This window comes from Myotis nattereri (assembly GCF_964212035.1).
Source record: "Myotis nattereri genome assembly, chromosome: 3".
NCBI classification, from domain to species: domain Eukaryota; kingdom Metazoa; phylum Chordata; class Mammalia; order Chiroptera; family Vespertilionidae; genus Myotis; species Myotis nattereri.
The window spans coordinates 70,798,409-70,810,881 of NC_138077.1; the positions used below are offsets into that span (position 1 = coordinate 70,798,409).

At 40.6% G+C, this 12,473-nt stretch overlaps 1 protein-coding gene across 1 annotated transcript in view; it reads left to right on the top strand.

The window, feature by feature from the left end:
- Positions 1 to 12,473, top strand: part of MYH15 (myosin heavy chain 15) — a gene marked incomplete at both ends in the record, with an annotated part of 149,873 nt that overhangs the window by 87,787 nt on the left and 49,613 nt on the right. Inside the window, 4 exon segments of the mRNA XM_081085999.1 lie at positions 854 to 986; positions 989 to 1,082; positions 1,084 to 1,233; positions 3,664 to 3,737. Coding sequence (XP_080942125.1) covers positions 854 to 986; positions 989 to 1,082; positions 1,084 to 1,233; positions 3,664 to 3,737 — 451 coding nt within the window.

The window sequence follows — 12,473 nt, forward strand, 5'->3', positions numbered from 1 at the left end:
TTAATGGAAAGGAAAACATATTCTAAAATAGATTCTGTTTTTCCCCCTACCCTCCCTATGCCTAATTATTTAAGGTGATGTTAATGAACATCAGTGGCTTTGATGTACTGTAATACAATGATTCTATCAAGATTTCTAGAGCTATTTGCCCCTACACTAAAAGAATTTTGGGCTCTCAGAGTTTTTATCACTACTTTTCTTTGACTAATAATTCTTAATTTAATGGTATTAGATTCCTACTCTTTTTAGTAGTCCCTATTCCTTCATCAATTCTACTTTGCTATTCCAAATCTCCTGCTACTGAAAATTGCCTGCAGGTTAAGAAACCAAATAACCAAGTTCACCAAGATTGTCTGTCAAATTAAGTTGATACTGTTTCTTATGAGTAAATTGCTTAATATTATCCTATTGATCAGATTTTTGCCTGAGTTTCTAATATTTGAGATTATTAGGTAAATTAATTTCAGATTAATGAGGTATTAATATAAAAGGCATCATGTTATTTTTTATAAGCTGTCTTCAAATTTTTTTCTTGTTACGTGAAAGGTGTTCTGTATTCTGTTGGAAAGTACTCTTTACTAAAATTTCCCCTTCGTATATGTAACTTATGAAGTTGCTCATCACCAAGGGCTGGGATATATGGAGCAACTGCAAATCTTAATTCTGGTCTTACTACTGATTTGGAGCAAAGTTTCTGGGTATTCTATTTTCTTTAACTATTAAATGGGAACCAAAGGTGTTCTGTTACTTTTCTTAGTTGTGGAGAAATTAAAAAGCATATATACAGTAAAGCTCTTCACTATGAAATATGCCACAAAGTCTTAGTAAAAGTCAAGATTATTTATTGTTATAGACGCAAATACAGCATTTGAAAGAGGAGCTGGAAGTTAGAAGGATCACTCAAGCCAAGGTGGAGAGGGACAGAGCTGACCTCACCCAAGAACTGGAAGACTTGAATGGGAGGCTTGGGCAGGCAGAAGGGGACAGTTTGGCCAGCGAGAGAAAACTAAGAGACAGGAAGCGAAATTACAGAAGCTTCACGGGGATATGGAAGAGGCCACACTGCACTTTGAGGCAACTTCTGAAGTTGAGACATGCTTATATCATGACTGATAGAAAGAGCCAGGTAGAAGATCTACAACAAATCAAACAGAAATTGGAAAAAGACAAGAGTGACTTGCAGCTAGAAGTGGATGACCATCTGACCCATGTTGAGCAGATGACTGAGCTAAGGTAATAAACATCTCATAGACCTCCTTAAAATATAGAATTGGATAAGAAAGAAATAGAAACTGGATTAGTGGCTTGAGGTATTTGCTGATGGAGGCTATAGTTCTTCAAATGGATTAGATCAGGTATAACCTTAGGGATCATTGTTAAGGTCACATGACCATCACTTGAACATAGCCTTACAATGGCTCCTAGTTTTATTAGAATTCCAGTGCACATTTCTTGTGGTTCTGTCTGGTGATGCCATAAGTTAGTTGCTGGAAAAGTGAAGTTGCTAGTTATGTGAGCAATATGTCTCTCTTGACAAAAGGCTTTGTGTTGGAAGCACTCTCTAAGGGTGGCACAGATACTTCTTAATTCTGTCTGAATGAATGCGGACACAAACAGCTTTGCTGAGAAGAGAGAACTTTTTCTCCCTCATTTCCTCTGGCATCTCTTTAACCAGCCAGCACTAAAAGTTTTATGACATCTTTCTTCACTGAGTCTGTGAATCTATACAAGTGCTCATCTCAAATGACTAGCATCAGATCACAGGTAATGACCACACTACCTTCTGGCAGTTGAGAGGAGGTTTGCTTTCGGTAAAGCAGAGCACATTTTCCTTGTGAGCAAAATTTGTAAAGTCATATGGGAAAGAGACCAACCAACAGTAAAGCTTCATCTTCATGGATTGTGGCCAGAAACAAGTACAGTTTCTTTAGAGATACTGAGTGGCTCCTAAAATGTTTATCATTAATCCCCTTTAAAGACCACATTGAGTAGAGAGAAACACAAATCTCCTGCTTCTCCTAACCCCACACTATTCCTGACACCCCACCCAAAATTATCTTAGAATAGAAATCTAGCGAGGACTTGGGTCCTCCCTTTCTCTTCTCTCTTGTGTATTCTGTATTTTATTCTGTCTTTCACTCAGCAATTAAAATGTTCTCTCTCAATGCTCTGTAGGCTTCATTTGCCTTCCTCAGATCAAGTGAGATCCTAGAAGACCTTACTTTCTCTGGACTCTCCTGTGCCTCCTGTTTATGCTCAGGAATGCTCTGTTCCTACACATTTCAGTAGGAAGTAATCTTACCTAATAATAGACAAACATGTAAATTGACCATCCCTCCACTATACTCACCAGCCAATCAGGAGGGTATACAAATTAACCCAACTAAGATTGCGGTTAATTTGCATACATAGGCGTGAAGCAGCAGTGAAGCGAAGATGGAAGGCAGCTCCGGCCAAAGGAGGAGTGAAGGCCTGGGTCCAAGGTGCCGGAGAAAAACTAGTGCCAGCAGCCAGGGGAAGGGAAGGCCGATTGCATGAATCTCTTTGTGCAACAGGCCTCTAGTGCAATCATAAAAATGCTGATAGGTTCACCAAAGCCATACGAATTAGACATGGGTTTTATACTTTCCAACCTTCTCTAGAATTTCATTGTTTTTCAGTTCTTCATTCTTAAAATTGACTTTTTTATTTTTAAAACAGAAGCAAAATCCTTCCTCAGATTTGAATCCTGCCTTACTGAACCCTTCCTATCAATAAATAAGGCCTAATAAGATAAGACTGATAACATCAAAACCATTCAGTAAAACTTCTCTCTTTATCTTATGTTAAATTTTTCTTTTCACTCATTCATTTCTTTCCTTCTTGTCTCAAATAATTAAATATTCTTTCACATAAATATTATTCAACCATTAAAAAAACACTCTAAAATAAAAGGACCTTTTCTCAGGTACTAGTGATTGGATTTTTTAAAGTCCTTATCAGAAGATATGGTTTTGTTTGTTTGTTTTTAAAATATATTTTTATTGATTTCAGAGAGGAAGGGAGAGGGAGAGATAGAAATATCAATGATGAGAGAGAATCATTGACAAAACTGAACCTGCAACCCAGGCATGTGCCCTGACCAGGAATCAAACCATGACCTCCTGGTTCATAGGTCAAGGCTCAACCCCTGAGCTACTCAGGCTGGGCTAGTGATTGGATTTTGAGAAGAAAGCTCAGTCTGTCTATATATGCCTTAATTTGTCTCCTTGACCAAAAAATAGTGTTCTACCTATTTCTGAATAAAAAATCACCTCCAAACCTTGTAGCTTAAAGCAATTTTTTATTATTACCTCTCCTGGTTCTGGGAGTTGACTGGCTTACCTTACATAATAGTTGAGACTAGAGTCATCTGAATTTTTATTCACTCAGACATCTGACTCCTGGGCTGGGATAGCTAGAACAGCTAGGAACTGGTTGGAGATCTCTTTTTCCATGTGACCTCTCCTTGTGGCTACCTTGGGCTTTCTCACAACATGGCAGCTACAGGGGATGTGGACTTCTTATGTGGCAATTCAAGGCACTAAGATCAAGCACATATTCCAAGAAACCAAGGCAGAAGCTGCAGAAATTCTTCTGAGGCAGACTTATAATGCAGTAAGTGACTCAGTAGACTCCCATCAGTTACAAGTCAGGATCAGGGGTCTACACAGAGTATGAATACCTGAGGGTGTGCCTCATCGGGGGCCATTCCACAGGTAGGTATATACCTCACTCCCCCCTTACTCCCTTACCCCCTGCAATGTCTGTTATTTCCCCCACTTTTCTTAAAAGCATTCCCTTAGCCCTGGCCTGTGTTGTTCAGTGGTTGAAGCGTCAGCCCATGACTGAAAGGTTGTGGGTTTGATTCCTGGTCAAGGGCACATACTTGAGCTCCACGTTTGCTCTCTGGCCCTGGTTGGGGAGCATGCGGGAGGCAACCAATCGATGTATCTCTCTTACATCAATGTTCCTCTCTCTCTCTCTCTCCCACCCCCTCCCTTCCACTGTCTCTAAAATTAATGGAAAAAATATCCTTGGGTGAGGATTAACAACAACAAAAGTATTCCCTTATATTGTTCTTTCAAAGATACATTGTGATTTCTGTTTCTGAAATCAGCATTTCTAAAACCAAACTTACAATCTTCTCCTGAAGCTGGTGTTTCCTCTGTACATTTCTGCTCTTGACACCCTGGTTCTTCCCACACCCAGGCTCTAAATCCTGTACTTGATCACTTGTGTCCTCTCTTATTCTTTGCTTTTCAACCAATTACTGCAGCAGGTCAATTCTGCACTGGTTTATAGCTTTGCAGTCCACTCCCAGGAACATGTAGCACTCTCATTACCTGTCAGCTGGACTATCGCAGTGGCTTCCTAAATTACTATTTTTTGCTTTGGTCTTCTCTTTGCCAATTCATCCTATCCAGTACCCATATTAATATTTCTAGACATGGCTTTACTGAATGATGTCCCCACTTAAAAGTGATCTTAGAACTTCTGCCTTTTCCAAACTTCACCTACTCCACAGAACACTCAATTTCAACTTCCCATATTAAAATTTATCTATTTCTGAATTCCTGTAGCACTTAGGGCCTTTTTTTAACATTATGGCTTTTTAACTTTGCTTAAGTAGAAAGAATCTCTAAGGCAGAAACTAGGTCTTATTTTACTCATGTTTACTACATGCTTTGTGTAATCTGTGCACTCAATTACCAGCATTAACTTTTACACATGCAAAATTTCATAAAATTCTGGGAATTATTTGGCTCATAGGTTCAGTGACTTATTTAAGGTCCCACAATTATATGTCATACCTGGGCTTCAACTCTAAATCCTGTGTGTATCTGTGGGTGGCCACATTCCACTGCTGCCTTAAATATCTGTTGGTGGGATAAATCGATTCTGTTCACTCTCAGAGGCACACACATTATGCTGAACTTTTCCTTGAATTGTTTACTTCATCTTTCCTGAATTATAATGCCAGAAATGCCAATACTCAATGGTACATTGGAAACGGAAGCATTTTCAAAAGCATATTATGCTGTCAGGGAGGCCCAGGGAAATTTAGAAGTTATAGGCAATCTCACAATTATTTTGATTATTTTGAACTCCCATTGGTTCCTGCATTTCTGGGAGGCAGCATTTTTATGCATCATTGTAAGAACCAGCTTTAAGATGAATGTGCATTTTTCCATTAACCTCTTCTTTCCTGGTGTGAAAATTGGCTGTCCTTATGCTTAAATGTGAAGTTCTTTTGAAGGTACAACCCCTTTGATTGTTATATTCTTGTACAGGCCACCTTTAGAGAAACAATCTCATTATCTTTGACGATCCTGCATATTAAAATACTTTGTGAATTGAAAACACTGTACCAATGGTTAGCAGTGTCCATGGATACCTACCATTTGAAGCTATGCCTATGGGCCAGTGCCTTGTCTGTCTGCCCAGGTAGCTGTCTACTTTACCACACAGATGTCTCTTGAAAACTGGATAATCTCTGGCTCCTCTGCTTGCCACTTCCACACATCATTGACTAACTCATATTATAGAGATCTGTGTTCTTTCACCCTCAGCAAACAGGTGCCTAGCATAGCATATTCAGGGCCATAAACAGAAGTGCCATTTCTCACACCTGGATGTGTTCCTCATGGCCCAGTTAATGGGTCACTTATTATTGGAGACAACATAAAATGAAAATTATTAACAGTCATCATATTTTTATCCAGTTTCCTCTGGGACCCAGGATTCTTGACAATTTGAGCCAATTAGGACATCAATTGTCTTTGTTATTACGAATTCATATCTTAGGAATCTACTATTTGATATGTTTCTTTTTTTGCATTGGCACAGGCAGTTATCAGTTTGAATCCTAATTCCAACACTTATTAGCTATGTGAATTTGGGCAAGGTATTCAGCCTCTCTAACACTTTTCTCATTTATAAAACAGAGTCAACCTGAACTCCTGAGTAATATGAGGAAAGCAATGAGTGTGCCAAGTTTCATAAATGAGAACAAACATATTCAACGTTCAAAACATAATTACAAATTCCAGACCATCCAAACACTGTCCCAATTGTCACTAGCATCGCTTCCTTCTCATAGCATCGGAGAGTGAGCCTGGCATTTAACATCAGTGCTCTAACCTGCGTGATGCTGATGGCATTGTGTGAGAAGCTGCCATGAAATACCTGCCAGGTGTGGTTTCACAACCCCCAACAAGCCTGGATGTGCTCGGGGACATCTGTGAAATAGAAATATATGACTTTCCTCGTTAGCTTCCTAATGGGCATATATGTGATTTGGCTCTTAACTTGCTTGCTAATTGGTGGATAAGATTCTAACCAAGTTAAAAAAAATTAGGATGTTGGAGTTTATAAGGAGAGCTTGACTATGATCTCTAAGTAAACTTTAGTGGGTATGATGGCCAAGCCTCTCATCAAAGTCTGAAATAGTTTGAGTGTCTCAGACATTTATGAAGTGCCTATATTGTGTCAAACAATGTATTTGGGCTTGGGGATATAAGAAGATATAATCGCCCTGACCGGTTTGGCTCAGTGAATAGAGCGTCGGCCTGTGGACTGAAGGGTCCCGGGTTCGAATCCGGTCAAGGGCATGTACCTTGGTTGCGGGCACGTCCCCAGTAGGGGGTGTGCAGGAGGCAGCTGATCGATGTTTCTCTCACATCGATGTTTCTAACTCTCTATCTCTCTCCCTCCCTCTCTGTAAAAAATCAATAAAATATATTTTTTAAAAAAGAAGATATAATCTAGTAGTCTTTCATAGGAAGTTTAGAATAGTCACTAGTATGAGCTTAAAAGAACAATCTTCAATATAGTGTACACTCCAGTTGGAGATCTCCAGGATATGTGCTAATGCAGAGGTTTACCAGAGGACCAAACCTGGTATCATCTTTTAAATGTTCCTGGTCCTTGGCCATTGCTCTATCATAAATATTAGGTTAACATTGAGACTATTAGATTTACCACCAGGTTCACCATTTTCCCAAATGCCTATAGGTGATCCCTTCTTTGTCTTCCTATTCTGACATTTCCATAACACTCTTTCTTTTAGAAACAAAGTCTCATGGGGAAGTGGTATGAGTTGACATTTAATACATGTAAAGAGCAAAACACAAAAACAGCTTTGTAAACTCCACAGAACTATGGGTCAGTAAGCACCACTAATGTCATTCTACTATGTTTGACTATCTATTATCTATCTATCTATCTATCTATCTATCTATCTATCTATCTATCATCACCCTAATATGCAAATAGACCAAATGTAGAACAACCAAACAACCGAATAAATGAACAACCGGTTGCTGTGACTTGTGCTGAACACCAGGGGGCATGCATGAAACATGGTGGGCATTGGCAGCAGGTGGCAGAGCATAGAACATGGTGGGCATTGGCCATGACATGATGGTGAAGCAGGTGAGCAGGGGCACCAGACCAAGGTGGGGCTCTGATTGCTGTCATTGGGATGAGCCTCTGGTGGTTATTGAAAATTCTTTGCTCCCGCATGCCACGGTCCTGCCTGGTGCTTGCACTTGCTGTTGGCACCAGCCCCACTCACACCCGCAGCCAGCACCAGAGCAACCGCTCACACCTGGCACTGGTCCCGATCGCTTTGTGCCATCAGTGAGTGCGAGCAGTGGCTGCTGGCCCTGATCACCCCTGAGGGCTTCTCCACCTCCCCCTGCTCCTGAGGGGCAATTGGGGCAGCAGCCACTGCGCGCACCTGCTGCTGGTGCTGGCCCCAATCGCTCTGCACCATCAGTGCATGGGAGTCATGGCAGGAGCAGGGCTACCAGCAGACAGGGGACTGGGGTCCCCAGTGGGAGGGACCAGCCGGGGGCATGGAGGATGGGCCAACACTCGCCCCTGTGTGCACCACAGCCTCACAGCCCACAGTTGCTTTCGAGGTGCAAAAATTCATGAACTGGGCCCCTAGTGTTAATAATAAGAATACAGATTCAAGGAACTGCAGCCTCCTGATCACCACACCCTCTGTCTGAGAAACAGCAGCTATGTGGTCACCTTTATTTGGGGTTATTAATATCGTGAATACATTTTTGTTCAGTGCCTGGTATGTTGTACCTTGTTGTGTGGTATTTTGTGCCTTTAAATCAATGCAGCAGATCCAAGCACAGCAGCCTCCTGATCACCACACCCTCTGTCTGAGGAACAGCAGCTGTACGTGAAGCCTCCCCCACCAGCCAGAAGAGCCACCACAGCAGTGAACAGCACCCACCAGAGGAGCTGCTGCCAACTGAGGAGCAGCTGCTACCGCAACTGCCCAGGGAGCAACCACAGCCCGAGGAGCCACTGTCACCCAGGGAGCAGCCACTGAATGACTCAACATTTAGATATGTCAGTGAGATCAAACATGGGTAGACAAAGAAACCCCCAAAGGAAAGAAAAGGAGGGCTCACCAGAAAAGCAGCTAAGCGATACAGAGGCATGCAACATGACAGAAAAAGAATTCAGAATAAGGTCTTAGAGTGCATAAACCAGATGGAGGAAAAAATCAACAACTTATGCAAGAAGCAAGAAGAAACAGATGAAAAAATTAATAACTTATGTAAGACCCAAGAAGAAATGAAGAGCAATATAGCTGCAATATCAAACACCATTGAAAGCATCAACAGTAGACTAGGAGAAGCAGAGGACCGAATTAGTGAATTAGAAGACAAGGAAGCAAAACACACCCAAACTGTACTTCAATTGGAGAAAAAAATTAAAAGACAGGAGGAGAGTCTAAGGGAGCTTTGGGACAACATGAAACGAAACAACATATGAATAATAGGGGTGCCAGAACAACAGAAAGAGGAACAAGGATTAGAAAACCTATTTGAAGAAATAATATTAGAAAACTTCCCTGAGGTGGGGAAGAAAAAAGTCACACAAGCCCAGAGAATCCCAAACAAGGTGAACCCGAAAAGACCCACACCAAGACACATCATAATTACCATGACAAATGTTCAGGACAAAGAGAGAATCTTACAGGCTGCAAGAGAGAGACAGAAAGTTACATACAAGGCATCTCCCATTAGATTATCAAATGATTTCTCAACAGAAACACATCAGGCCAGAAAAGAATGGACGGAAATTTACAAAGTGATGCAAAGCAAAGGACTGAATCCAAGAATACTCTATCCAGCAAGGCTATCATTCAAACTTGAAGGGGAAATAAGAAGCTTCACAGACAAAAAAAGACTAAGGGAGTTTATCACCACCAAGCCAGCAATGCAAGAAATGCTGAAGGGACTGGTGAAAAAAGAAGAAATAAAAAGCTCAGAATGAAAACAGCCACACAAAAAAAGAAATGGCTACAAACAAGTACCTTTCAATAATAACTTTAAACATAAATGGACTAAATACTCCAACCAAAAGACACTGAGTGACTAAATGGATAAAAAAACATGATCCATACATTTGCTGTCTACAAGAGACCCACCTCATTAGAAGGGACTCACACAGACTGAAAGTGAAGGGATGGAAAATATCTTTCAGGCAAATGGAAAGGAAAAGAAAGCTGGGGTAGCAATACTTATAACGAACAAAATAGACCTCAAAGTGAAGGCCATAACAAGAGATAAGGAAGCCCACTTCATAATACTAAAGGGATCAATGCAACAAGAAGATATAACCCTCGCAAACATATATGCACCCAATGCAGGAGCACCCAAATACATAAAAAAACTCCTGGGAGATATCAAAGGCGAGATCTACAGCAATACAATCATAGTATGCTGGGGTCCAACCCCAGCGGGTCCAGGGGTCCCCAAAGGTGTGGACGGAGTCGGCGAAGAAGGAATGACACGGAGACAGCTTTCAGTTGATCAGCAGCCTAGCCAGGATCTCCAGCCAGGATCTCCAGCCAAGTTCTGGTCTGGATCTCCAGAGAGGTTCTGCTTAGGATCTCCAGCCAGGTTCCGTGTCCATGTTCTCTTGCTGGGTTCTCCAGGCTCTCCAGCCAGGTTCTGCAGCCATGCTCCCTCGCTAGGTTCTCCAGCCAGGTTCTGTCCAGGTTCTCCAGCCAGGTTCAGTCACCAAGTTCTAGTCAGGTTCTCTTGCCAATTTCTGTAGTCAGGTTCAGTCCAGGATCTTTTGCCATGTTCTCTCCAGCGAAGTTCTTCTGTCTCTAGAGAACGTTCTGTGTAGGTTCTGTGCCTAGGTTCTGTCTCTCTCCCTCTGTCTCTTGCTGTCTTGTTACATCTGTATTTATACCAGTTGATTCAATCCTATCAATCTCTATTACAAAGGTTAGGGCGTTTCTTATCTCCATTCCAGGGAGTAAAGATTATGTAGCTTAAGCATGATTGTTCATAGTTAAAGTGATTAATTACCCGCCTGGCACTTAGTTGAGGGGTTTTATTCCCTCCCTAACTTCAGGGGAAAATCCCTACCTGGGGAAACAACCTTTCTCAGAGAGGAGACCTTGGTTAAAACACATAGTGCCAAGAAGGTGAGCAAACATATTAAGAACAGTATGCCATATATGCCAGGTCCCTTGAAACAGCAAGCATGGACCGGCTCCCGGCAATAGTACGGGACTTTAATACACCACTGACATCACTGGATAAATCCTCTAGACAAACAATCAGCAAAGGAACAGCAATCCTGAATGACTCACTAGATCAGATGGACTTAATTAACATCTTCAGAACACTTCATCCCAAAGCCACGGAATATATATTCTACTCAAGTGCTCATGGGACAGAATCAAAAATAAACCACATATTGGGTCACAAACAAAGTCTCCCCAAATTCAAGAAGATTGAAGTCATACCAAGCATCTTCTCAGACCACAATGGCATAATATTAGAAATAAACTACAATAAAAACAACCCAAAATACTCAAACACTTGGAAGATGAATAGCATGTTATTAAATATTGATTGGGTTACCAATGAGATCAAAGAAGAAATTTAAAACATCCTGGAAACTAATGACAATGAAAACACAACAATCCAAAACCTTTGGGATGCAATGAAAGCAGTCCTGAGAGGGAAGTTTATACCTCTACAAGCCTATCTCAAAAAACAAGAAAAAATGGTAGTAAATCATCTAACTCTACAACTCAAAGAATTAGAAAGTGAGCAACAAGAAAACCCCAGAGTGAGCAAAAGGAAGGAGATAATAAAGATTAGAGCAGAAATAAATGACATAGAGACCAAAAAAACAATAGATAAAATCAATGAAACCAAGAGTTGGTTCTTTGAAAGGATAAACAAGATTGACAAACCTCTAGCCAGACTCACCAAGAAGCAAAGAGAGAGGACCCAAGTAAACAAAATCAGAAACAATAGAGGCGAAATAACAACAGACCCCACAGATATGCAAATGATTGTTAAAAAATACTATGGACAACTCTACTCAAACAAACTAGATAACCTGGAGGAAATGGACAAATTCCTAGAAAAATACAACATTCCAAATCTCAATCAGGAAGAATCTAAGAATATCAATAGGCCAATAACTATGGAAGAAATTGAAGCAGTCATCAAAAAGCTTCCAGCAAACAAAAGCCCAGGACCAGATGGCTTCACAAGGGAGTTTTACCAAACATTCAAGGAAGAACTAAAACCTATCCTCCTCAGACTACTACAAAAAATCCAAGAGGAAGGAACACTTCCAAGCTCATTCTATGAAGCCAGCATCACCCTAATACCAAAACCAGGTAAAGACAACACAATGAAAGAGAATTACAGGCCAATATCCCTCATGAACATAGATGCCAAAATCCTCAACAAAATCTTAGCAAATCGGATCCAGCACTACATCAAAAAGATCATACACTATGACCAAGTAGGATTTATCCCAGGGATGCAAGGTTGGTACAATATCCACAAACCAATAAACGTGATACATGACATATACAAATTGAAAGAAAAAAACCACATGGTCATATCAATTGATGCAGAAAAAGCATTTGACAAAATCCAACACCCATTTGTGATAAAAACTCTCAGCAAGGTGGGAATAGAAGGATCATACCTCAACATAATAAAAGCCATATATGACAGGCCCACAGCCAACATCATACTCAATGGACAAAAACTAACACCATTTCCCCTAAGAACAGGAACAAGACATGGATACCCACTCTCACCACTCCTGTTCAACATAGTACTGGAAGTATTAGCCATTGCAATTAGACAAGAAGAAGAAATAAAAGGCATCCAAATTGGAAAAGAGGAAGTAAAACTGTCCTTATTTGCAGACGACATGATATTATACATACAAAACCCTACATACTCCATCAAAAAACTACTAGACTTAATACACGAATTTGGCAATGTAGCAGGATACAAAATTAACCCCAAGAAATCTGAAGCATTTCTATACACCAATAGTGAACTTTCAGAAAGAGAGATTATAAAATCAATCCCATTTACCATCGCACCAAAAAAATTAAGCTACCTAGGAATAAACTTAACTAAAGA